This window comes from Centroberyx gerrardi, chromosome 13 (genome assembly GCF_048128805.1).
Source record: "Centroberyx gerrardi isolate f3 chromosome 13, fCenGer3.hap1.cur.20231027, whole genome shotgun sequence".
Lineage (NCBI taxonomy): Eukaryota > Metazoa > Chordata > Actinopteri > Beryciformes > Berycidae > Centroberyx > Centroberyx gerrardi.
Genome location: NC_136009.1, coordinates 16,906,848 through 16,932,518, shown reverse-complemented (window position 1 = coordinate 16,932,518; position 25,671 = coordinate 16,906,848). Strand labels below are relative to the sequence as shown.

Sequence of the window (25,671 nt, the reverse complement as noted above, 5' to 3'; positions counted from 1 at the left end):
CAGAGGAGGCCAGTTTGGTGAATTTGGGCGAGCCCTAACACCAAACGACTCCAAGTGAAACCACTTTAGTAACTACTTAATTATACATAATGAAAAATAATAATGAAACGTTGCATTATTCCAGGTTATGGAGTAAAAAATGAGCTAGAACACATCTTTAAAGTACATTCAGTGTCCATTTATTTTTCTGCAGCCAGAAAAATAGAAAAAAGTAAAACAAAGAACATTCATAACTGCTGAAGTGTAATTTCTCATGCTTGCACATTTACAGTACATGTTGATCAGATACAAAGTTTCTTTGAATTGAACATATTGCCACAATATATTTACAAAAATAATATTAAAACTGCAGTCTCTTTAAACATGATCTTCTGAAACATTCATAAAAATAAAGCTTTCTCTGGCACGTTTCCCGAAAATGATCCTATTTACAGTGAAAGATGGAGATGAGTCCTGTCAAGCTACAGCATACGACTCCGGCTGAGATGCCATGTTGTTTTGCATGTTTGTGAACGGAGTATCAGATATCTGATGTGTGTTGCTCACATACATAAACGCAGGAAAAAAAACCAAATAGGACACCACTGAAAATAAATGGAAAACGCTTTTACACGTCTAAAAATGACATTTTCCTTTTCGGTCTTGTCATACCATTACAAAAATTGCATCCCCTGCGTGTGACTCTGAATCACTAACAATGTAAAACGAGTGAAAAGTAACTCACTCCTCTTAGTTCTTGGCTGATAGAGACCTTATTACTGTACTGTACAGTTGTTTAGTAAGTATTCACCTTGACATTTGCATGTTATTGTGCCAAAAATGATTTCAAGATGCATTTATTTGGGACTTCTTTGTCAGAATTAAATGTATTAAAAGTGGAACAAAAATTATTGAAACTTCTGAGAGGTCAAAATTTTAATGATAGAAAATACAACTGAAGAAAGGGCAATTTAAAACTAACTCAAAGTAGAAGGTGAACTTTGTCAACTATTTCAATTTTATACATTCACATTTCTGCAATTTGAAAAATTCTAAATAAATGCACTCATTTTGTGGCACAACAAAAAGTCAGAGGAGGCAAATACTGTACCTTTTTCAGTGGTGTGGCCAGGGCAAGCAAAAGGCACAAAAAAAGATTGGGCATCAATTCCTCCATATTGGCATTTTTAACAGCAACAGTCATAAAATGGCCACATTGCGTGTGATGTGTAGTTTTGCTACCAAAAAAACAAAAAGGTTGCATCTGTGAATGTTCACCTTTCTACACCAAATATTAAGAAAGAGTCTGTTTTCCTTGAGGTGATGATAGGTGGCCATTCTGCGTAGAATGTTCGCCTTGGTAGGTGTCACACAACAAAATGTGACTTGGCTAAAACAACTGCTAAACAACAGAGCAGCATGATAAAAACTACACAACCCAAAACACTGAAGCCCTAATTCATTAGAACCCGTCTCAACATTCCCATCTCTCCGGGGCAGAGGACCCCAATGCATCTGTGTGTGTGTGTGTGTGTGTGTGTGTGTGTGTGTGTGTGTGTGTGTGTGTGTGTGTGTGTGTGTGTGTGTGTGTGTATACATGTGTGCGCATCTGATCAGTGTTCAAATGAAAAACAGTTCTATTCAGACAGCTGATCCTCCAGTGCAGGAGCTCCACTTCCACTAAGCAGTCTAGCTCTTTGGTTTCCAAGCCTCTATAGTGCATGAGTTGCAGGCGACTCCGGGACCCTCAGACCGGCTCTGCTCAGCCTCGCGCTCCCTACCTCAGCCTTCAACCTCAGTTACTCCCACCACGTCTCCGCTTCAGGTGGCGCTCCATGCTCTCACTCCGCCAGGGTCTCCTCTCTACAGGCATCTGGGGGGGGGGGGGGGGGGGAATGAGAGCAAATTAGGAAACAACGAGGACAAAACGTCCATTTCGAGTCATTTAGTCTCATATGGAGCCTTCAAATCGTATTTTTCGTAAACCAAGAGAAAAATTCCGCCAGTGAGGTGAGATAACTCCACTTGTTTCCAGTGCAGTTTCACTTGTTTCAGGAATTTTCTAGAAATGAGTGTCACTATCTTGAAACAAGTCAGAACAAGGCAAAATCACTGCACTACTATCAAGAAAGTGAAACTTGATTCTACAAAATTCTTGAAACAAGTGAAATCATCTCAACCCACTGGCAGATTTTTTCACTTTATTATGAAAATTATGATTTTAAGACTCAATAATAGACTAAAGGACTTGTTAAGATGGAGAGGTATGTGTGTGTGTCATGTTTCTTTCACATCACTTTGCTCATCTGAAGGAGTTATGGCCCAGGCACACAGCAATTTCTGACAGTGAAACTGAGCAGGCGTCTGTTATTTGCTTAACAAACACAACATTGCAATCACCTTTTCAACACCTTCACATCACTGCAAACACATAATACAGGTTGCTACTGGCAAAATGCAATTGCAGTTTTTACAAGCCAGTCATAACTAATCCTAACTGGCTCGTAGCAGCACGGTGTGCCAAGGAGCGTTCCAGGCGTTCCTGTCCCCACTGCCATCAGAATATACTGTATAAGGCTTATGGTTCCATCACACCTACAGTTGGTTTTCTTTGGTCCAAACCATAATGGAAAAGTTTACTTTGTTGCATTTGGTTCGTTTAGCAAACCAACAAAAGTTAAATTAAGTCATAAATCCCATAAGGTTGACAGACTTTGCGGCGGGGAGGAGTCAAAACAAATCAAACTCCAGTCACTCCTGTCTTGACTTCATTCAAAGGGAACCAAAGAATTCCACCTGATCTTGACTCCAAGTTTGCCCTCGGTTCATTTTGTTATGTGAGGCTTCCTAAGCACGAGTATCTGCTGGCAATCAGATGTCAACATCCGTCTCCTTATAGCCACAAACCCTTTGGTTCAGATTACATTCTCACTCCTAACACACCGCACCGCAGTTCACAGGGAGAGGACAGAGACCTGCGCCTTCATGCGTCTCGGTGCAGTAACACCATTGTTCTCACATGTTCAAACAAACCAAACTAAAAGGAATAAATGCATCAGAGTTCGAATAAACCGCTCCAAACATGCTTGGTGTGAACGCGCTCTTAGCCAACTAGAAGGATGTTTAAAAACGCTTCCCTTAACTCTTTTGACTACATGTGAAGGCAACTGTCAATACACTTAAGGTGGTGGCTGATAAATCAACATGCTATCTTTCCCTATATGTTCATGTGCAATATATCAGTGTGTCATGTGTAACATGTCAATATGAGCAGTGTGTCAACATGCTAACTGGATAAGGGAAATCAAGATGTTGACTTGCTGTATACAGTATGTCAATATGTGGATACAGATTTGTGGAATACCTTTCTTGATTGATGTAATGGGGAGAAGACACAGATTGGCAATTCAATCTAAAAATACTGTATTTTTATTTTTAATTTGATTCATTATAGTGTTTGTTATGTTGTTATTGTTTCTCAAGTGCCTGTTGCTGCTGCGGAATTGAATTTCCCTCATTGTATCCATCTTTGACATAATCAAATAGGAACACAGTATACCAATTTGCTAATCTATATTAACACGATAATGTAAAATAACTACCAGACATGTACTTTATCAGAGTGATGTCGACAGAGCAGACAGAGTGTTGGTTTATGTTAATGAAGCCTTTATCCTGACAGAGGATGATAGCTTCTTCATCCTGATACACACCACACTGCCGCAACACTGGCATCCAGCAGGGCAAACAGGCAGCCTGGCACCATGCCTCCTATGGGTGACAGCCAGCCAGGGGGGCACAGTGAGTGTGCTTCCTACCTGGGACAGGGTTACAGGGTGGGGAGGGAGCTCGGGGTCCAGGAGAGAAGGGGAGTTGGGGCTAGCGATGCTGAGCATCTATACCTGCTGGGCTGAGCACCAGGGCCTGGAGGATGTCTGACAGGGAGATGATGCCCTCAATGCTGGAGCGCTCGTCCACCACTACCAACCGATGGACCTGGTTAGACACACAAGCATAGACCCCAACACACACGATTACATCAGTCGAGTAGCTATTTTTATGTGCGGAGTGAGTGGGTCTTGATGCATTTAGAATCTCACTTCAGCTTTAACTATCCGGTCCACTATGGTCTCCAGTGTTTCCAGCTTATGGCACTTCATGACGCCTTCAAAGTACTGGGAGCGATGCTTCAGAGCCTGAGTCACTGTGATGTCCAGGTTGTTGTAGGTCTTCTCAGCAGCCAAGTTCTACACAAACACACACAAACGTGGCAATACTGTTGTCTAATGTAACTCAATTCACAGGAGAGTTTAGCCCCTGAGATTTTATATTTAGCCTGTGTATAAACAAAAAATGTAGATAATTCCAACTTACTATGACGTCAAACTTGGAGTAAATATCCACAACTTTGCCTGCAAGAAGAGAATACAGAGGACTCCAGGAAATAAGTGCATTCAGTCTTATTGTACCACACATGCATCTTCAACAGTCTGTGATGAGGAGTTTGTGATCGTACCTGACTCATCCACCACAGGCAAGGCAGACACCCTTCTCTCCACGAAGATGTTGAGGGCTTTAATGATGGGCGTGTCGGGGTGGATGAAAGCAATCTCATGGTACGTACCAATGCCCAGCTCCCCAAGGGTCTGCTTCATGAAAGCTGGCTTTGGCATTTCACACACCTGGGAAACACACACACACACACACACACACACACACACACAGAAGGTGGGAGGCACACGTTCAATGCAATCACTTTCAACCCAGTTAATGAATTAATAGACAGTGAAAGATTCATTTTACGGCTGATCACTAGGGGGCAGCAGACAAGTGAAAGTGGGGCAGGAGATGACAAGGACTTTGAAGTTTCAGAGCAGAAGGTATTGCATTAGTCATCTATCACAGCATCAAAGGATATGCAACCGAAACACTCCTTCACCAACAGACCGACAGTGATTGTCTTGGACTCACAAAGAGCTGGAGGAACTTGAGGATCCTCTTGTGTGTCAGAATGTAAAGTGCATTCCCCGTTACAGGGTCGATGACAGGCAGCCGGTGAATTTTGTTTTTGATGAGGGTGTACACTGCATCAAATAGGCTGCAAACACAACAATGTGGTTAAAATGACAACGAGCTACAGGAAGCACAACGAAATCTGCTCACACGCACGCACGCACACACACACACAATTGTATTGAAACTATCAAAACAGAAAGGCTCATTAATTATTTATGGTCAAACAATGTACCTTGCATCAGGTGATATGTTCACTAGAGGCTTAAATGTCGCTTGCAGGTAAACCTCTGTGTAGCAAAGAATAAAGGGTGATTATAATGGATTCTATTCTGTTCATCAAATTAATACCTAATGCATGCTATAAGAACATAACATTATAAACATGATGCTAACCTCTCCACGTCTCAAGCTTATGTTCCTCTAATTCATATATTTGCACCTGAAAACACAATAAGAGATACAGTATCGGTGTAAAGAAAACAGAGAAATCCTCCATGGGACAAGCAAACCTCATGCAAACCCAGCATCACTCAGGCAGACCTACCATTGGTGACTTGTAGTATCTGTGTAGTATGATGATGAAATCTGTGATTGTCAGCATTCCTGGAATGCAAACAAGCATCGAAACACAAAGTAAACACATTGATTTGAGAACAGCATAGTGCTTTTGCCCTATGTCCAGTTCTTGAAGTCCATAAACAACACACAACGCTGTACCTGCAGGTATTGTGCATTGGGTAGATGAGACAGAGCTTACACATTAACAAGGGTGTGGTTCAATACAACACATTACTGGATGCGCTCATGTCTAAGTACAGCTTCATCCTAATGCCGCCTGGGCATTCATTATTCATCAAAGGCTGACTTGCAATCAACTCTATGCAGTATAAAGCATCATGACTCAGCCAATCCACTGGTGGTTGGGGTTATAGACACTTTTATACTTTGCAAACCCAGAGGTTACATAATTGCACGCTGCGACTTATTGATTTTTTTTTTTCCCGCTTTGCAACATTATCTTTGAGCTATCTAAACAGTGGTCAATACAGAAGAGTCATTGCTGTGCTTAATGGTCTCTGACAGCTCTAAACGACTTCTGCTCGATATAGCATCATGCTCCACTAGCCATGACCAGGGGCATTAATACACCTATTCTTACACCTGGCTGTTTCTCAACACGTCCAAGCGTATTTCAGAGAAGGAAACCACTGACAACTATCATTCCTGATTCTACACACCATAGGCATGATGATGATTTCAGTCATTCATTAATGCATGCAGGCATTTATTTCATTTTCCTGGGTGTCATGATGCTTACCCACAAAGCTCTGCTTCTCCGTGTCCCATAGTGGAGCTGCACGCACACCGTTCGCCACCAAGGCAAAGAATGCTTTCTTAACCTGTGAAAGAACAGTTGGAAATTAAAAAGCAAAACACCTCTTACTATTCTCTTTACAATAATATGTAACAATTTTTTCATCAAACAAGAAAAAGTGAGAAATCCACTAATCATTTGTTGAATTTTCCACCCAATTCTCATCAGCTGGCAAAGACATGAAGTAAAATTGTGTGACGTGTTAAAAAGTAAAAATCTAAACTGCTAATGGATTTGCTCTGGTTTGAGCATTCCCATTTCGTTCAGATAAGGGTTGGCTTCAGTGGATTCAGTGGTTGAAATTCTACACATCAAAGAGCTTAGACTTCCCCAGGATTATTGTTTAACAGCTTTATGACAATTTCACAACTCTCTCATAGAAACTGCCCCAGGCAAATATACTTCTGCTTCCCCTTATGGAACATTAACTCAGCTTGCAGTTCTCTTTCGGCTCTCCAGGCTAAGTGGACGCTTCAGCATCGTAGGAATGTTCTGCAGGCAAAACTGTTTGTTCTTAATACATATACAAATTCTTCAGCAGCTTGCCTCTGTGGCTAATTGTTGTGTCTCTGACTTGGTGAACTCACACTACACTGTGTGTGTGTGTGTGTGTGTGTGTTATCAGTGTGTGTGTGTGTGTTATGGAGAGGATCAATGCTTACTTGGAGCGCCGTGTCGAACACAACCAGCTTGGAACTGGTGGGGACAATGTCGTAGCACTTGTGGGATTTCATAAAGCGCATGTAAATATCACTCTCTGGTTCAGCAGCTATAAGGAACAGCAGGAAAAAATACATTTAGAGGAAGGAGAGATCTCACAGGCAACTAACACTGAGAGCTCAAGAACAGCGGATACTCAGCCTAAATAACCATTACAGGTCTGGACCACTTAGGACCACTTACTGCTCCGCTCCAGCTGACTGACAATTAAAGCTCTGGGTTGGTCCACAGAGCACCAGGATGGAGAAGAAGCACAGAAAACAGCACATATGGACACCAAGGCAGTGTAGGAGCTTGAATTAGGACTGACATCAACAAATCTAAGAGCTGAAAAATGTCACGTTTCATCATGAAATCACAATCTTAATTCTACAGAAGTGGGGAAATGTAGCAATGCCTATCAGATCCAGCAAAAACACAAATCATCCAATGTGGAAGACTGTCATTTCATCCAACATGTTGCTAAAACAAAATGTTCAAAAGCTTTAATCGCAGTGATGCAATTTAAGTGGATTGCCTGTTGAATATCTCCATTAAATGCAAAGTAGCTTCTGCAGCATTGCACAGACTTGACAGCTATCACCATCCATGAAGAGCAATGGGTAAAATTCGCTCATAAGAAATAGAAAAAATAAAATTACTGAGGGCTGAGACATTTGAAAAAACTATGTTATGATAATGAAGCGATGAAGTCACCACCCTGTAGAGGGAATCCCTCAATTTCTGACATAAGGCTTGCAGAGCGGATGGATCGCCCGATGTCACTGGATAGGATTGTGCAGACGTGCGCTGCATACGGCGCATTGTGATTGGGTTCTTTAAAATAGATCTAATGAGCCTCGTCTAAATATGTATTTTAAGTTGGCAATGCCGCAAGACAACTGCCACATGCTATCCTGGTATGATGGAGTCATCTTTACATTACACAGCGTGGACTGTATGCGTGGAGGGGAGTGAAAACAACACCGGGTCGAGAAACACAGCAGTGGGACACTTACCATCATCATCTAGTTCAAGTTTCTCCAGCATGCCTTCGAATAAACCGTAGACCTAAGAGGAAGAAAAAAAAGGCAGAAGTTTGCGGTGAAGAGGGCAGCAAATCCTCGCGACACGGGCGCGCACGACAAACTTTGCTGTAAATTTAAAGTGAGGCAGGGTGAAGCGACTTTCCCCACCGGCCCCAATAATCTATATTCAGACTGCGTGTAGTGCGCGGAACCCCCGAGGAATGAAACAACGTCGTGTGCCACCGGCATTAGCTGATTAATTAAACTGTCTTCTCCTCGGTCCGCTGTATGGAACACAAATACATGGCAAAAACATTGCGCCTTGCGCTGCAACTTTATTGGTACATTATTATTAGACTAAGCACACCCCTTAAAACTCAAAGTGGAACAGTCCTAATCCATTTGCTGCAGTAAGGGGGAACCAATGCCTACAGACTGGTCAAAGTAACCACTACTACACGGGCGCGCGCGACTCCGTATAGCACATTACACCCGCTTTAAAAACAACACGAGACAGCTAAATTCATTGTTACATGCATCTCCCAAACAATTCCGTGTGCTGCTCACCACGGGGGAAGTCATTCACATTATTTGGAGGGGGGGGAGAGAATGCAGGCACCATCACGCTCTGTGGACACACCCCTCCATGCAGAGCAACCACGGTGCTTCACCATATTAGGAAATCCCTCATGTTGCCTAGCAGCATCAAGCTAAGGATGCCTTGTCACATCCTCAATGCTAATTCAGTCTTACAAAATGGAAAACAACACGCGATATGCCAATTTGTGATAAACTAATGCACAGGTTATACAAAAACAACTCTTTAGACCTCACCAGAAAATGGCTTGCAAATGATGTTATTTGCATCTGCCTCATGGCATACACAAAGCTTCCAATATGAAATATGCTGTGTCATACTGAGGTATTATGCATACTCGAAGCCTTTTTGTTGATGAATGATTTTTTCCTGGTCTCTAATTTGCAAGTATGCACAGCAACCCACTGCAGCAGTATGAAAAAGCCCTGGTATGTCTCCTCCGGGATGCCAAACAATCCCCCGACTCGCCCTATAACGGTGACACAGCGCTTCTCTAGCCAAAACTACTTCTGCACTTTCATAAATCTAGCCCTGCTGCATCACAGTGGGAATGCATCCTGCTGCTGGTATCGCAGCACAACACCAACGAAGCAGACACACATAACCCCAGAGAGGAGGGCCATTAAATTAATCATTTTAAAAAAAAATTGGACTTGGCAAAAACAAAAACTACTACCTCAGAAGATTATTTTGTGTGGAGGGGGACACAACAAACGAACACAGAGAAAGCCGCCAAGAAATGTAGAGACAGACAGACAGACAGACAGAGAGAGAGAGAGAGAGAGAGAGAGAGAGAGAGAGAGAGAGAGACGAAGTGAGGCATTGACTCAGGATTCTTACCCAACCACAATCATGAGGCCTTGGGTGTTAGCATCAACGATATACAAGGCTGGTGATGAAATATTGATTTACCCTCACTGGCTAGAATCCACAATCGCTCAGAGCAGACAGGCTGAGACAGAGCTTGAGACAATCATTCATCATAATGGTACAGCGCATCATGAACCAATTCCTCGCCGAGCATCAGACATACTGGTATCACATCCTGACCCGAGAATGTAAGTGAATTATGGTGAATTCTGAACAAAATCCCTAATGAAAAGCCTCGCTTCAAAAACCTAAACCAGTTCTCGGCTGTTATCGCTGCATCAGTCAATTGGGCAGCCCCCTCTATTCCGACGCCTAATGCTGTTTGAGATATTGCTTCACTCCAGAAACAATATTTACACCTTTTGTTCTGACACTGATGCTCAGAGCAGATAGTGTAAACACAGTCTTGTTGACACACACCGTGTGAAAGCATCAGAGCTTGAATCAAATGGATTACCATCATCTGAGCTTCTGTTCGCTGTTGCCCAAGTGCTTATTTGGTCAGTAATTTCCATGGAAAACCCTTATAACTTTGAGGAAGGTAGCGCATGACATGAACAGAAGCTGCGTCAGGCCACTAATATATAGCCACAAAGGAAATATAGTTAGCAATTTCAGGGTCCCATGATCCATATTATCTGTATTTTCAAGAAATATGCATTAGTAGTTTAAAAGATACAGCATCTGCGCTGCAAAATCTTAACAAGGCATTTAGTCTCTATGCAGTCTTGTTTTTCTTAAAACGAGTGAAACATTCCACCGATAAATACATGTTTGCAATATAGTTTCACTTGTTTCAGGAATTTGCTGAAAGCAGGTGTCACTATTTTGAAACAATGCAGAATAAGGCAGGTCACTCCACTAGCATCAAGAAAATGACACCTGGCTAAAAAAATCCTTGAAATAAGTTGTTTTGCATTAGATAACAAGGGAAATTATCTTACACTTTCAGCTTTTTAAGACTCAATATCAGATTAAAGTCACAACGAAATGAAAAATGACTTTCACCTTGTTGGCTACTTTTCCATATCATAATGTACAAATATTTAACAATAAATGCAAATCAAATGTCATTACTTTTACTTTTTGGAAAACGGCTGCCTCAACTGGAAACATGGCAAATTACAGAAGCAAAACACCATTGAAATGCCATTTCCTTGTGACTTCTTAAGCTGGATAACTTTTTGTTGTTGCAGTGTGACTCACTTGTTGTGAGGTAGTGTTGGATGGCACAGGGCTCGAGGAAGGGATGGGGGGTTTAGCAGACGGGAGGCTGAGGCGCTGTCCTGTGTCCGGAGGTGAGGAGCGGGAGCGGGAGCGGGAGCAGGAGTCCAGGCGCTCGGGGCCGGCGGCGCTCTGCTGGGCCTCCTGGGGGAACAGAGGCTGGCTGGGCGCCTGGGTTGGGGTGGTGGGTGGAGACGACAGTCCGGAGGCTGTGGACAGATGAAGGTGAATAGATAGCAAAAGTTATCTCTCGTTTCTAAATGTGACACTGAAATGCAGAATGGATTGACATCGTTTGATAGGCTGGGCTGGCTAGACCCGGACGCTGCAGTCATGACTACTGCTGTAGATGCTATCGTGGCTTTCGCATGCTACTGAAACAGAGAAGGAATGCATATCTGATCCAACGGGGCCTGAGCGAGTCCCGGGTACTGAGAAACACAGATACCAGAGATACAGCCACAGTCCGGTCGCTGACACAAGGGGATGGTGCAGAAGAACGAGAAACTTTTAAACTTCTCTCAAGGTAAGCGGAATGGAAAACAAGCACGTTAATTTGCGATAAGCTGCGACCGGCTTGGCGGTTTGAGAAGGACCGGGCCAGCCAGGACGTTTGGAGGGGAAATCCAGATCAGGTGGGGGGCGGGGTGCTTATGAAAGGAACTCCTATTCAGTTGGTCGCATACACAGAGAGAGAGAGAGAGAGAGAGAGAGAGAGAGAGAGAGAGAGAGAGAGAGAGAGAGAGAGAGAGAGAGAGAGAGAGAGAGAGAGAGAGACAGAGAGACAGAGAGACAGAGAGAGGGACACAGAGAGAGGGAGAGAGAGACAGAGAGAGAGAGAGAGAGACAGAGAGAGAGAGAGAGAGACAGAGAGAGAGAGAGGGAGAGAGAGACAGAGAGAGAGAGAGAGGGAGAGACAGAGAGAGGGAGAGAGAGACAGAGAGAGAGAGGGAGAGAGAGAGAGAGGGAGAGAGAGAGAGAGAGAGAGAGAGGGAGAGACAGAGAGAGGGAGAGAGAGACAGAGAGAGAGACAAAGAGAGGGAGAGAGAGACAGAGAGAGGGAGAGAGAGACAGAGAGAGAGACAAAGAGAGGGAGAGAGACAGAGAGAGAGAGGGAGAGAGAGAGACAGAGGGAGAGAGAGAGGGAGAGAGAGAGAGGGGGAGAGAGAGAGAGAGAACAGAGAGAGAAGAGAAGAAAGAGAATTCAGTTTATTCAGTTCAGTTTTGACAAGTATTCATTTTCATGATGATGAATGCCCAACAATGGGCGGTCATTTTATAAATTGGCATGCCTTCTCTGTACAGCACCACCCCCGGCACGCACATTAGAGAATTAGGCTGCAACTGTTGAAAAGAGTGTAGGCCTACATGTCTTGGTGGAGGCCAGCATGCATGAAGAAAATGGTAGTGCTAAATTGACTCACTCAGACATAGAACCAGAGATCTCTGGTGTGGCAAACCTATGCTTTACCGACTGAGCTAAACTCAAAGTGATGCAGCCATCAGGCTCTAAAGTCTTGCAATGACACATGCGCAATAAAGGTTTTGGGACCAACCGACCGACAGAGTGACTCAGCTAAAAGAGCTAAAACCCTCCATCATAACTTGCCTTTTGTCATTACTTGGTGAACACATTGTGGTGAACTGACTCATGCATCACTCTTTTGCTGACTGTGTTCACCTCACTAGTTTTAAATCCCTTGATCCCACTCCAGAACTCAACTAAACTAAATGAGCAGGCTGAAAAGTGACCAACAATGATTTATTGGAGAGGGCAATACAGTGAATCACGCTGGTTGTTTGTTGTCCATTCCATGCCTCCATGATAACTAGGCCCATTCTATTACAACTAAGAGCATGAATGGCAACATTAACGTCATAAAAACCAACGAGCTGCAGTTTAGCGGTCAGCTGTCTGTGAAGCAGGCTCCTCTTCTGGCAGTGTCAGGTTGAGGGCGTCAGTCACATGACAGCCCTCACATGCTCTCAAGCATCAGGCGTCTCAGACTTGCGCAGGGTGACATGCGACACTCACGCTGCCCCGGCTCCGCCCCCGCTGACATATTTCTAAGTCCAGGCTATGAGTGACACGGGTGATGCGGACAAAACGGTTTGCATTTCAAGGCCTCTACCATGAGACTTCCATTTCACTTTTATCTCGTTGACACATCCAACACTGGTGACTACAGTGTGACTGTCTTTTCAGGATGCGGAGTGAGCTCGCCAAGCAATGCCAACAGCATGCAAATGTCGCACATTCATTCACAGACATGCAAAAGTACATGAATTGTTTTCAGTAAATGATCACACTTGTTTAGATTGGTCCCTTGTATACTGTGATGAAACAAGCTTGAACACACTGATCATTTTTAAGCATTTATATAGGAACATACAATGACTCTCAGGGAGTCTGTGAAATAAAGCCTTTTTACGATCATCATTTAGAGAGTTCAACTCCTAAATGACTCAGGATTTATAGAATTCTCCTTACTGTGGTTAGATCAAAATATGCCAACTGGGACACAATTCACTGGCTGTGCCGCAAGTGAGACTCAATTTGCCCTTCTGCAAGGTGGACTAGTCTACTGGGCCTAACTAATCTTGTTGTAAAAACTGCAGTTTACAGTGATTTTACCCAATTTCCTGTGATATGAAAAACTAGAACTACAGATATCTTCTTGACACTATCATCTTCATTGCCTCTTCTCTGTTATTCACACATATTCTCTGAAATGCGTGTTACAATGGAATCTTGGATTAAGTCAAAAGAGTATTTTTCATAAACGAGGCCCTGTCTGCGAAGCAAACCCGTACAAGTGCACTCTCCACTATCTCCTGACATTTAGCTGGCTTGTACCAGCCCTCTTTGGCCTGCCCCGCTTCCGCCGCGTTGCCTTCTTATTTTAGCCCCGCTGTTGTGGCACATTCCACAGGAGCAGATAACAGAGGGGCTGGGAGCCCCCTCCTCTGCTGGTTAACAGGGGGCAGGCTGGACACCATCGGGGAAACAGGAAATGGATGCCGAGTCGTATTAGCTTGATTTATTAATGACCATTACTATTTGTGTATAAAAAGTCCTCACCGAGTACCCTATATAATATTATGAAGTGAAGATATCCGATCATACCGATATAAATAGAGAAGATGCAGTGATGCAATAAATGCTTCTCTGTCTATGCAGGTCCAACGGTAAAAAAGCAACACTGAATTGCGTGCTGCGACTCTCTCCGTTGCTCTATTGCAGTGGTTCTTGACCTTTTTTCCCCATGACCTCTTAAAACAAAGCAATGTCTACTTGCAACCCCTGTTACAAGTTCAACCAAAGAATGATTTTCCCTTTTCAGGTTGTTTCATTTGATTAATTATGAGAGGAGGCTGAGAGGCTGAAAACTATTTAGTATTTCACAAGAACAAAAAGTAGAAATTAGAGAAAAATCTGAAAAAATACAAAAATACATACGTATAGTAGAAATATACTATTTTTCTATCCCATAAATCATCTTGCGACCCTCCAAAATTATCTTGCGACCCACTGGGCGGGTCCCGACCCCCAGGTTGAGAACCACTGCTCTATTGCAATGTAACACAATGCAGTGTTCATCTCAAACCCATAAAAGCAGATCTTCACAGTCTAGTCTCTGTGTGTGAGGAGTCTGATGAAGAGTCTCGGGGGCGAGGGCGTCATCAGCCACGTGGGGCTGAGACGACTCCGGGAGCAACGTGATCCCTGCTGGTTGACGTCAGAGCAATAATGGGGGCCACCACAGGCCCCAAGGGACTCTGTGTGTGAATGGCTATGTTTGCATATATAGTGTACTGGTCTGGCTGTGTTTTGTCGCTATGAAGCATATAACATACAGTCACCCCAATTAGCAACCAGAGCTTCAAGCCAATCTTCTAGGTAGATTATAATACTGACTTCCCGTACAAAGAAAGCGACTTCCCAGCAGCTCCATTAATAGAAAGTTCACTACCTCACATCAGTGTGCAAACTGCACCATGGCAAAAAAATGTAAATGAGCAGTGGCAATTTAAACCGACATACAAAGTGTTTCTGAGAGGCACACAAGCTTCCTCTAATTGACCGCCGCTGTGATTTCTCATGTGGACGTCAGTTTACCAAAGAATACAGAAGGATTTATGTGCTGCTGTGAGTCAAAAGTGACGCACTGTGATAACTTTATTGTAACCGGCATGGAGGAGGGGCTCAGGATCACAGGACTTATGGTTAGGCTGAGGTGTCACCACATCATATACCGTACCATGTATTTATGATGGAACAGATGAACAGAGCCACTGCAACCACATATGGGGATATACATCATCATGACAGGACCCTTGTCCTCCCATCTCCACTGAGGTCAGACTGGGTCTAAATCAGGAGCTGTGAAGTTCATGATAAAGTGCCACTTGAAGGCCACGCAAAATGTGCCGCAGTGGTTCATCATCTATCGTTCTGAGCTGGTGTAACACTGTACAGGAACTACATATGTTTGTAATGGTGGCCCATGTTCTTCGTTTGCATCCACCTCTCTCTTTTCTGTCACTCTTCATCGGCTCCTGCCATAAAAAACTGATGGAATACTGAACGAGGAACGACTGACCCCGACACGTAAGAACAAGCCCCAAAAAATGTAACTTAGCCTGTTCTGACCATCCTTGGTTAAGCTCAAATGCTTTCTGTCTACTTTAATAAAGTTTGACGTTTTCAAAATAGAGCAGCTATTCCAAAGGGACTCAGTGAAGTGGGACGGAAATAAAGCCATTGGATTAACACTATATGAGGCAGCGTGGCTATAAATTACTTTATCATAATGACAGCAGTACTCCAAAATCAAATAAAATTAGAGTAAAAACATTTTTGCTGCCCTACTTCATTCTAACACTGCAGTATGTAATCAATCATTTCAAATAGCCTCTGTAGTATTTCTCATACTTCAAGTAGTAGACGTTTTAGTAATCACTTTAAATTGTTGGAGTCATTTTAATCAAGTAAAAAGCCTATAGCACCTCTGTATGTGCAGTGATTATGATGCATCTGCTTGTATGAATTTTCTACCTCTGGCCACACGTCAGCTCCTCACGCATAGCTTTTCCACTTTGGCTTCAGTCCTGTATGTGGATGCATTGCGTGCACTTGTGAAACTAGAGACCAACCAAGTGGCACCTGAGGCCATAGGCAACAACACTCAGCAACTAAAAATACAGGCTGACAACAGATTTATACCAATTAAAAAATAGATGCTCCGTTTTCACAAGATCTTTCTGTCGCTGATCGATGTGTATGCAGTTTCTACAACACAAACCTCAATTTTAAAAATATTTGTTCAGCATTCACAAAGGCTAGAATCAATTATTCTGAATCTATTGATTATCTGTCAGTCAGCCTAATCCCTCCATGTAATTAATATGCATTTTATCAACCAGGAATATCCTTAGGAAGTGTAGTAGCATGTAACTGCCTTCACTGGATGTACATAATAGATATTATAGCTGCCGTATGACTGGAAACATAATACATCTGTATCAAAGGACACTGGGTTACTGGGGGTTGGATCATGGACCTTGTGCAGTAGCTACAGGACAATTTACAGATAGTAATGCTTCAGGTGAAGAGCACAGGACATTACCAGGCTCGGACTGATGTCTCCCTCCTATCCCATCTTGCTCCTTACGCTTCTTGCTCCTCCTCAGGCTGCCAAACCTCTTCATAGAACGCAGTGGGTTGTGGGTTCAAAACCAAATTTGACCATGACCATCCGGGTCACAACAGGGGCACAGCGATGGCCCGAAACAGTCCCAAGTGAGAGTTACTCCATTTGTTATATGGTTAAATAACAAGGCAAGTAAAGAAACCTGAGTTGTGCAGCAACTAAGTTGAAAGGTATATCCTAGCCAATGTGAGTCCACAGATTTAGACTGTGATCAGTCTTTGGAAAGTCTCCGGTTCGTCTTTTTGCAGAGAGATGGTCCTCTATTCCATAGATGAGGAGACTGGTCCCCTTTAGTCAATGGACAAAGAAGATAGTCGATGGCTTTCTTCTGACTTCATGTAAATCTTCAAGAGAAAAATAATTAATTTTGTCTATTCCATGAAGTTGTGCATTCCTGTTCATTCAGATGCTGTCCTTCTTGAAGCCAGATATCCTAGTTAGGAGCAGAAAATGATAACGACAGCACGTCGCAGATACAGGCTAACTTTTCTTATCCAGACAAGAGGAGCATGAAATTCCACACAGCCTCTGAGAAAGGTCCCTCTCACAAGTGATGCAAATAGCAACCGGGACCGGAGCGCCTCTTCCCCCGCCTCTCAGAGTGTCGCTCTCGCAGCAGTGGCGTCAGTGCTGTAAATTGTCAGGTGCAGCTGTGGGTGGTGTCTCTTTAATATAGCACGCGTGTCAGCAGCCTGTAAAAGGAGGCCAGGCTGTGAGGGATGCACCAGTGATTGGCTCAGCCTCTGCATCTCCCCGCCCCCTTTCACGGCCCTCCCCCCTTCCCACAGAGTAAAATCAGCACAGGCACATCTGTCTTCACACAGTATAATATACTGTATATTCAGGGTCACACAATCAAAACTCAACCATAAATCCCTCTGAACTGGTAGTAACACTCTGACTACAAATATAGACATAAAGGTTGTGGCTTTCAGCTGCGAGTCTCTAGCATTGCCGTGTGTACAGTCGGTAGCCTGTAACTTTGGGGGTCTGACCTTTTAAGACTGCTGATGCCAGACCCCATCAGCTGACAGCAGGGGGACATCCCATGTTCTGTCAGCTGATCAGAAAGCTTCCATTCAATACCACTACCCTTCCCCTTAACAGATGGCCCACTCAGTGTTTGCAGTTCACACTATCTGCTGCCTCTCTCCACTGCAGATCTCAATTAGCATGTTATGCAACTGCTCCACTCCAGCCAAAAGGGCTAATGGCCAATATGAAAGTTAGGGGTGAGGTATCTGTTATGAGATCAGTCACCTCAAACACCCTGTAAAACTAACTGTGATACCTTTTCGCTCCTTCATTAAATCCTAGTAAAATTAATTTACAGGAATTTGTATTGTTCAAGGCGCAATGAGGTTTCTATTTAAGCTAACTCACTAACCAGTGGGGCTCTCAAACATTATAAAACTGCTAATCTAGTATCATCTGGTGACACACTTACATTTAGGTGTATTTTGTGCAGCTCACCCTCAGCCCCCACTCAAAAAAATATCCTTCCCTTGTAAGGATTTGCTCTCTGTGAATTTGGGAAATCAAAACTGCCCAGTTCCTTTATTTACTGGCAACATACAGCTTACAGTAGCAACAGAGAAAAGGGAGAGGGAGGGAGGGAGAAAGAGAGAGAGAGGAAAAAAGAGAGACTGCCTGGTAGTGTGAGGAGCCCCTCTGGTCACTTCCAGATAAGGCTATGAAAGCACTACAGTTGTCTCCAGCAGTGAGAGACTGACAGTGTCCAGGCAATGGGAACACACATATTTAGAATAGCTGAGAATGAGAAGACATTCTGATCATACTTACAGCAAATATGGATAGAAATGCATCAGAGCAAACTCTGTTACCAAATGAAGGACATACGAATGACATGACATACAGAAGATATTATCCGATTATCCAGTACCTCTACTGTAAATACTATAAAATAATAATGTAGAGGTTGTAAACAATGACAGCTTGTAATATGAAAAAAGAAGTTCCTGTTACACTGTATTTGCCATTTGACACCTGTACTATAAATCAACACTGGTGTCAGAGGCAGAACAGCTAGAGCAGGAGAACATCAGGCCTTCAGCACCCCCTTGTGGCGAAACTAGGGTGTCTACAAAAACAACTGACTCATACTGAAAAAGAAAAGCTGGTGTACCTACTCTGTCACACTGTGATACATTTTTTTGAGGAATACTTCAGTCCTATTATTATACTGGCCGACGATCGTTTAATACCACACCATTAGTCTGTAAACCGATAGAGAGGACGCCTGTTACGTCTCAAAACACGTCAAACGCTAGGAATCTTGAGCAGCTGGCAAGAGGCGGCCACAGCAGTCGATGTGTTTTGGTGTATTTTAGCTTGGTTACCATCAATAACAATCTCCTTAGGAAACTGAGCATGCCGACTCTTGAGGTCTGGCCCAAGCCGGGCTATTCCACCAGCAGCTGCCAAACTGACCCTCTGCGAGGAAACAGAGAAGAATGGGCATGTGCGAGCCAAGAAATATGACTCATCTTTTTGCCGTTTGATCCTGCTTCCAGCAAGACTGTTTCCATGCAAAACAGGCTGTTTTTTTTCTTACATAATAATCAGCAGCCACCCAAACACACGTAGACATGAGAGCTGAGATTCTGCCTGTTAGTTCTGTTCTTCATAACGTAAAGCCTTGTTTTTAAAAAAGAGCTTTTTCATTAGATGTGCTTAGTCTATCTCATTTCCTCTCAACGTTGTGCATAGCGGTATTATCATTATTATCGTCATTTTTGAGAGATAATGAGATTTTTATGGTGTTATGGAGAATGTGCTATGGCTGGACTCCCTGCCTCTGAGATGCCAACCAAGTAACTCAATCTGACAAACAGGCTTTGCAGTGCAATACTCAAAGCCAGAAATTGTGAGCTACAAAAACTTTTCTTTGTTTATGAAAATGCCGCTTTTTTCTTTTCCTAGAGGAAGTTGCTGACATTAATAAGAGGGTCAGTAATTACGAAGGAACATCTGTCCACACACATGACAAGGCTCATACCTATGTTACTAGGGCATCACGAAATAAAGCAGTGGATTTTTTTTTTTTGCATTAGCAAAGCCAGGATTTTACTTCCCTATCAACACAATAATGCCCAAGTAAAACATTACTGAGAAAATGCTGCATGGCTTGTTTTCATATCAGTTCTATCACAAGCTGCCAAGAATCTGGACTCAATCAGATAAACCTGACACGGGTTCCTGTATGTGGCTTCAGCTCATACATAGAGCAGGAAACCCAAATAACCTTTGAGATAGTTGTCTTTATATTGCGGCCTCATCTATTGTGTCTTACTTCCTTTACACTTGTTACTTTATGCAAGAGCAATACTAAAAAGAAACACTTCGGTATCGATCTGGGTTATGATTAGGTCACACTAATTTAGTAGGATTGTAAGTAAGTAAGCAAGTAAGCATATCTCTGGTCCTTCTGATCGCCACGACAACTTCTTAAGGCAGACATGCATCCTAAAGATTTTTGTTTTAGCATCAAACAAAAGAGTCACAGAACGGAAGGACAAGATAGACTAACCTTGGCAAGACAGAAAAACATTCATGACTCTATTTCTCTACACATTCTCTACACAATGCATTGTGTTTTCTTTCTTTTCTACAATGTTCTTTCTTTTCTTTGGTAAAACTATTAAAATACAGTTGTGATCCTTCCACTCCTTGACTTTACATCAGCCACCTTTCCAATTTCCATCATCAACATGTTGAGTGTTCATATTCTGAGAGCTAGAAATACATTCAATCTATTGAATCTATGAGTGGGCAGTCAGTGTCATGTTAGCGTTTAGCTGGCAGAGTCAGGACTTACCTTTCCTGGTTCTGGAGAAGAGCTTGATGCTCGCAGGTGCCGAGTTGGACGAGGAGCGGAAGATACCACTGAAGCTCAGGCGGCGGGGGGACTTGGGTGGGGAGTTCTGGTGGGAGGGGTAGGGGAAGATGGTTTTGGGTGAACCTGAGCTGGTCTTAGTTTGCACTGGGGCAGACATGGGACAAGGGGGTAGGCTGGCACTGGCAGAGCCCCTCACAAACACTCCTTTGGTTGGGCTGGCTGAACGGACGCGGCGTTCTCCCTGAGAGAGAAGAAACAGGCAGTTTTATTTTCCCGCACTGGTTTATGTACAATGTTTTCCCATAGTGTCATATGAGATTATGAGAGGTTGAAGAGAAAAGCTGTGAAATAAACTGTACATAAGAAGATCCAAAACAAATGGCCACACTGAAAGAGGAGAAGAGATTTATTGTGAAATGACAGACAGCCACTGATTGCACTTTCTCTGGGACCTTACTATTTTAGTCACTTCTCCTTTTCTCAGATATGAAACCATGTTTAGTCAGCCTCATCATATTACTTACTTCATGCAAACAACAGCCGCACTCCAAAAGTGAGTATCAAGTACACAGTCCAATGAGGCAAAGCAATGATGTTCAGGACCTAGTGGTTAATGGGACTAGATGAAGTAGGGCTGCACAATCAACTGAAAAATATCAAAACTGCAATACTGACTACTACAATTTGTAAACTGTAAAACTCTTGTAAAACTCAGAAGTTAATAACAGCACCATCAAGCTCACCATTACACAATCAGCACTTCTCTCAGTTAAAGAACAGTGACACAATATTTTTCATCATGACTAGAACTGTGTTTACCAGTCTGCCTTCACATAGTCAGTATCATGTAAACATACTGAGAAACCCCCCTCTTTCCCAGCCAATCTAACTGGAGACAGAGTGAGCCTCCTCCCACCACTGCCTGGTGCCTGCCTGGATGTGCCAACACCAAATCCTTTAACCATATATATATACAACCAGTTGTATTTACAGAAAACACAGTAAAATGCAACGGGAGAGTTTTGATAACATAATTTGGGGATAAAAGCCTGTATAATAACCAGTCTGAGCAAAACAGATCAGCTGCATGATGATATGGAGTGCAAAGAGAACTGCTCTATAAGAATAAGAGCTACGAAAAAGGACAGCAGAGTCTTTATCTCTAAATGTGTAACAAGTCAAAAGGGGAAAGATGTTTTTGTCTAGTCTCCTTTAGCAAATGGTTCAGGACAGTATTTGCTTAAGGCTGGCCATACTCCATACGCACATTTCTTTTGAGCCAATCCTGTGACAAATCTGGGGGAGCGAGAGCACACACCCATCTCCTCTGTTTGCCAATAACTCTGTCTCTCTCGCTCGCTCTCTCGTTGTGCAAGAGCGTGTCAAGGCAAGTGAACCAGCTAAGAGAGTTCTGTCTAGATATCAATCAGCTCTTTCAAAAACACATGACAATGAAACTTATAAACAGCGCACCTACATTATTAAGCCAAAAACTTGAACAATTTAAAGCTTTTTAATTCATTTTCTGGCCAACATGAGCTGCTGATTTATGGTGAGGGATTATTCCTATTGAACTCAATTAGCGCAGATAGTAGGAAGAGGACGCTCTCTTTTAGAGGGATCAATTTCCTGTATATGATGCCTGGACACAGTGGGCGGAGTGTTACTGTAAGCCAGTGAGGGTTGGCAGAATAGTAATATTGTAATATTTTGCTCACCCAAATCCACGTTCAAATGTGTTGAAAACTAAGCAAACAGTGCCAAATAGGCGACATCAGGAATCATGTGCTGGTCAAAGTAAACTTGGGAAAGCAAACGTTTGGCAAGCTCAGGAAAAACAAAAGATAAAAATACATGACATCATTCAAATACCTTCTGAGTGGCATCTTTGGTTGAGCTGCTGGTCCCAGAATCCACTTGCGGGGAAGTAAATGCACTGAAGTCCTGCACATAACAAGAGATCTTGGCATCAAGGATGCACTACTGCTAAAAATAATGGCTCAACTTCCAGGAAATACTGCAGAAAAACAAAGTGGCATGTTATGACAGGTAACAGGCCTGCTGGGGATGTGATGAATGCCTTGTTCTTGGCCAATCGCATGCTGAATCACCAGCCAAGTGCTTCAGCCAGGGTTAAAACAAAACGGACAATTCACTAGAGCAAAAGTGAAAGTTTGTAACCTCCAAAAGAGGAGAAACATGTTTAACCACCACTGAAGCCTGTGCAGAGAGACGCAACACTTGACATGATCCTTCCTCATACCAAGGATTGGGTTTTACATTCCACTCAAGTAGATGGATGATGAGACAAAGTAAAACTTAGCAGTCCGTAGTAAAGGCAGTACAACTACGCAGACAAAACTGGTTGCCCATGCAGACCTGTACCAACATCTCTCGCATGGCTGTATGGACACAACAGTCCATGCACTACTCCAAATTGGAAAAGCATGCCGTAGCTGGATCTGATGGAGGTCGTCCAAAAAAAACATGCCTCTGAGCTCCAGTAGCATGGTTGTTATCTATGCTAAGAAGACAAAATAAATTCATTGTCACTGAACTGCGCTCACCGCTGTTCAAGGGATACTTCTGACCTTGAAAGCCAAGAGCTTGAATAAAGCATGAGAGCCTAGACAAATATTGTTCAGTTAACCAGTCTATTTTTGGTCTTTAAAAGGAAAGAAACACCCTATTCCAGACACAGATCATCAAGATTAGTGAATGGAGGGAATTGTGAAGGAGGCCCGACTAGTGAAATGAAATTAAGCAAATGAAGGCCTTCAGTATAGTGACTATAATGAGTCATGACTCAGTGGTTTGGAGCTGGTCGGTTCCTCCCAAATGTTTCTTTGACTTTTCTTTTCTTCAGACATTCAGATGAACAAATCTGTTGTTACTGCAGGGGAGTTGACTGTAACAGTCGATAGTGATCTGTCAGTGAGGAGTAAAGACAAGCTCTTTTTCACTGAGCACTTTTCAAAACCAAAAGATGGAAAGAGCTTTATCTCACACATCCCATACAAATCAAGACAGAAATTGGTTGAAAATATGTTTGTGTAACGGTATGTATGTATTTGAGACACTAATTTGAAATACTTATGTTGGATATGCTTGCTTATTGTCAACAGCATAGGACGATAATGTATTTCCAGTGTCCAAAGTATATTTGGAATGTAATTTACATGTACAAATAGCTACGTTTTTTGGCAAATCTTCGTATAAAATGAAACATATATGTAAACATGTCCTTTAACTACATATGAAATATATTTTTTTGCAGTTAGACTCGTGGTTGCAGTAATTAATTACACATGATAGACTGATGAACTGAAACCCTAACCCAGTGACAGCTGTCAATCATGCACGCGTACGCTCCTCTACGTCGCTTTTTACTACTAGGGAAGGAGATGTAACAAAAATGGCCTATGCCTAAAAGTTGTAACGTCTCTTGCAACAAGCCTGTTTACACGAAAACTACAACACGTGTGAGCCATAACAAGGCGCACGCCGAGTTGGTGTTTTATAACAAACATGGTAACAAGCCAAGTAACGTTACTTCACCGACTCACGGGCATGTTTATCCGCAGACATCTCCTTTTCTTAGGCATTTTCTTTGAGCCGTCCTTGCTAGACTCCATCACCGTACTTCCCATTTTCTTCCTTTAGTCTTCAAAACAGCGAAAACGTGCAGCTGCTGTACCAGGGGCGTTAAATCCACACCAGCGACACCCACCTCCACTTCGGCTCTACGACAACTGAGGCGCTGCCCCATCCACCAGGAAGTAGGCTTGGCTCCGACAGAGCCAGGACGGGACACGCATCTTCAAATTAATTTCAACAACACTGATAGTATGGACAGGTGTTGTGCCGCGGTTGGTACACCCTGAAAAATGTGTTTCCCCTCGCGTGTAGTCGCCTCGATTCACGTCAAGAAGGAAAGCAACAAAATCATTTCATTTTTTGTGTGGATTATACCATATGAAAAAATACTGCGGTATGCTAGTATTCTATAGATATTTTTTTAGATGGGTTTTTACGGTAAAACAACGTTTTAAAAACATTTCACACACAAAATTAAAGTAGTAACCTGCCTATAGCTGCCCTATAATGAACAATGATCTTATTATTTCAAACCACACTGATTCTACAAGGAACTCGGGCTATGAATTACTTTACTTGTCATTTATTAAGCACATTTATCCCATGATAATGTCCTTGTATACTGGCAAAACAAGACACACCGAGGAAAAAACGACGACACGCCGCCAGGGAAACATTTGATAGGAGATACAGATTTTTACACAACACCGGCAGCACGCGTGATGCGCACAGCTTCACCAACAGATGTCAGTACGACTCCCTTTCATTTTCCTAAGAAATGAACTGGGTGAGACCATGAATGAAGTGTGACATTTGTAACCCCTGCTCAGTGTAAACAAGCTTTTTAGCTATCCAGCCCACTGGAAAGGTTGGCTGGGCATCAGTGAAGGAGTTGAGTAGAAATACGACTGGACTGTTGTGCCTTGGTAAGGAAGTCTGGTTTGGATGGTAAGTAGTATTTTAATGCAATATGCTTACTGCAAACACGTTTGACTTGAGTTTTAACTATTCTTTTTTTTTTTTTTTTTTTTTTTTTTTCAACCAAATCAATTACTTTCCCCACATAATTAATTATTTGGGCTATTTGAACTTATGCTATAGTAAATTCTGTAAAATATGTGTTTATGTTGTTTTTCTTTAAGTGATATAGTTGTCCAGAAGGACTTTAAATGAGTGAAACAGTAGAATACGCTTAAATTCCTAGATCACCCAAAACTGCAAGCAACCAATAATGAGTGCAAAGGAAGCAGGGAAATAAGAGTCAGGGGGAAGGAGAGGAATAGAGGGGATTTATAGAGCATTACAATGAGAGGACAGGAATATATCTTTCAGTAAAGAGGAGAGGGTTCTCTCTTTTTCTGTGTAATTGCAAAATGCCTTCATTGAGGCACCAAGGCATTTCTTTTCGCTTCATTGCCTTATTTATATCATGTAGGCCTACAGGCAGATGATGCTGGGTTTTTTATGAGTCATCCTTCCCTGCCTCACTTCGGTCTCTCCTCCTCCATCCATTAACAGTGGCTTTATTCTCCCTTGTGGCTTTATCTAGCATCAGGCTGCTGGGGGAAATCTTCACTTCTTGCATATGACATGGGACCATTAATAGCCTGTATACTGGACATTGGTTTTATAAAGTCAGGCTTAGCAGCATCTTCTTTTTTTTTTTGGGTGTAATTCATTTTAAGATCATCCAAAAAAAAATCCTCTTCAAG

General features: G+C 42.7%; 1 protein-coding gene across 4 annotated transcripts; it reads right to left on the bottom strand.

Annotated features, from left to right (window-relative positions):
• Positions 1 to 168: 168 nt before the first annotated feature.
• Positions 169 to 24,095, bottom strand: LOC139912914 (5'-AMP-activated protein kinase subunit gamma-2-like). 4 transcript variants are annotated; one of them, XR_013507101.1, is made up of 16 exons: positions 23,929 to 24,095; positions 22,235 to 22,306; positions 20,342 to 20,603; positions 10,772 to 10,998; positions 8,089 to 8,140; positions 7,033 to 7,139; positions 6,314 to 6,395; positions 5,540 to 5,598; positions 5,389 to 5,434; positions 5,228 to 5,282; positions 4,951 to 5,077; positions 4,496 to 4,661; positions 4,354 to 4,391; positions 4,080 to 4,226; positions 3,798 to 3,975; positions 169 to 1,852 (listed from the first exon to the last, which is right to left on the bottom strand). XR_013507101.1 is itself a non-coding variant. In XM_071900838.2 (16 exons), the coding sequence occupies exons 1-16, from the start codon at positions 24,010 to 24,012 to the stop codon at positions 1,821 to 1,823; spliced, it is 1,650 nt and encodes a 549-aa protein (XP_071756939.1). In that variant the 5' UTR covers positions 24,013 to 24,095; the 3' UTR covers positions 169 to 1,820. The 4 variants fall into 4 exon arrangements, 3 of the variants coding, with proteins under 3 accessions (XP_071756939.1, XP_078143611.1, XP_078143612.1); XM_071900838.2 differs by having other exon boundaries at positions 3,882 to 3,975; XM_078287485.1 differs by lacking the exons at positions 20,342 to 20,603; positions 22,235 to 22,306; positions 23,929 to 24,095 and adding an exon at positions 16,420 to 16,873 and having other exon boundaries at positions 3,882 to 3,975.
• Between the last annotated feature and the right edge of the window lie 1,576 nt (positions 24,096 to 25,671).

What these genes read in the sequence shown, in the direction of transcription:
- LOC139912914 (XM_071900838.2), bottom strand. Translation starts at nt 24,012, where the DNA reads ATGGGAAGTACGGTGATGGAGTCTAGCAAGGACGGCTCAAAGAAAATG. An exon ending in CTTCTCCAGAACCAGGAAAG is followed by an intron (nt 10,999 to 20,341) that starts GTAAGTCCTGAC and finishes ATCTGTCCACAG; the next exon opens with CCTCCGGACTGTCGTCTCCA. An exon ending in TAAGCTTGAGACGTGGAGAG is followed by an intron (nt 5,283 to 5,388) that starts GTTAGCATCATG and finishes TTTGCTACACAG; the next exon opens with AGGTTTACCTGCAAGCGACA.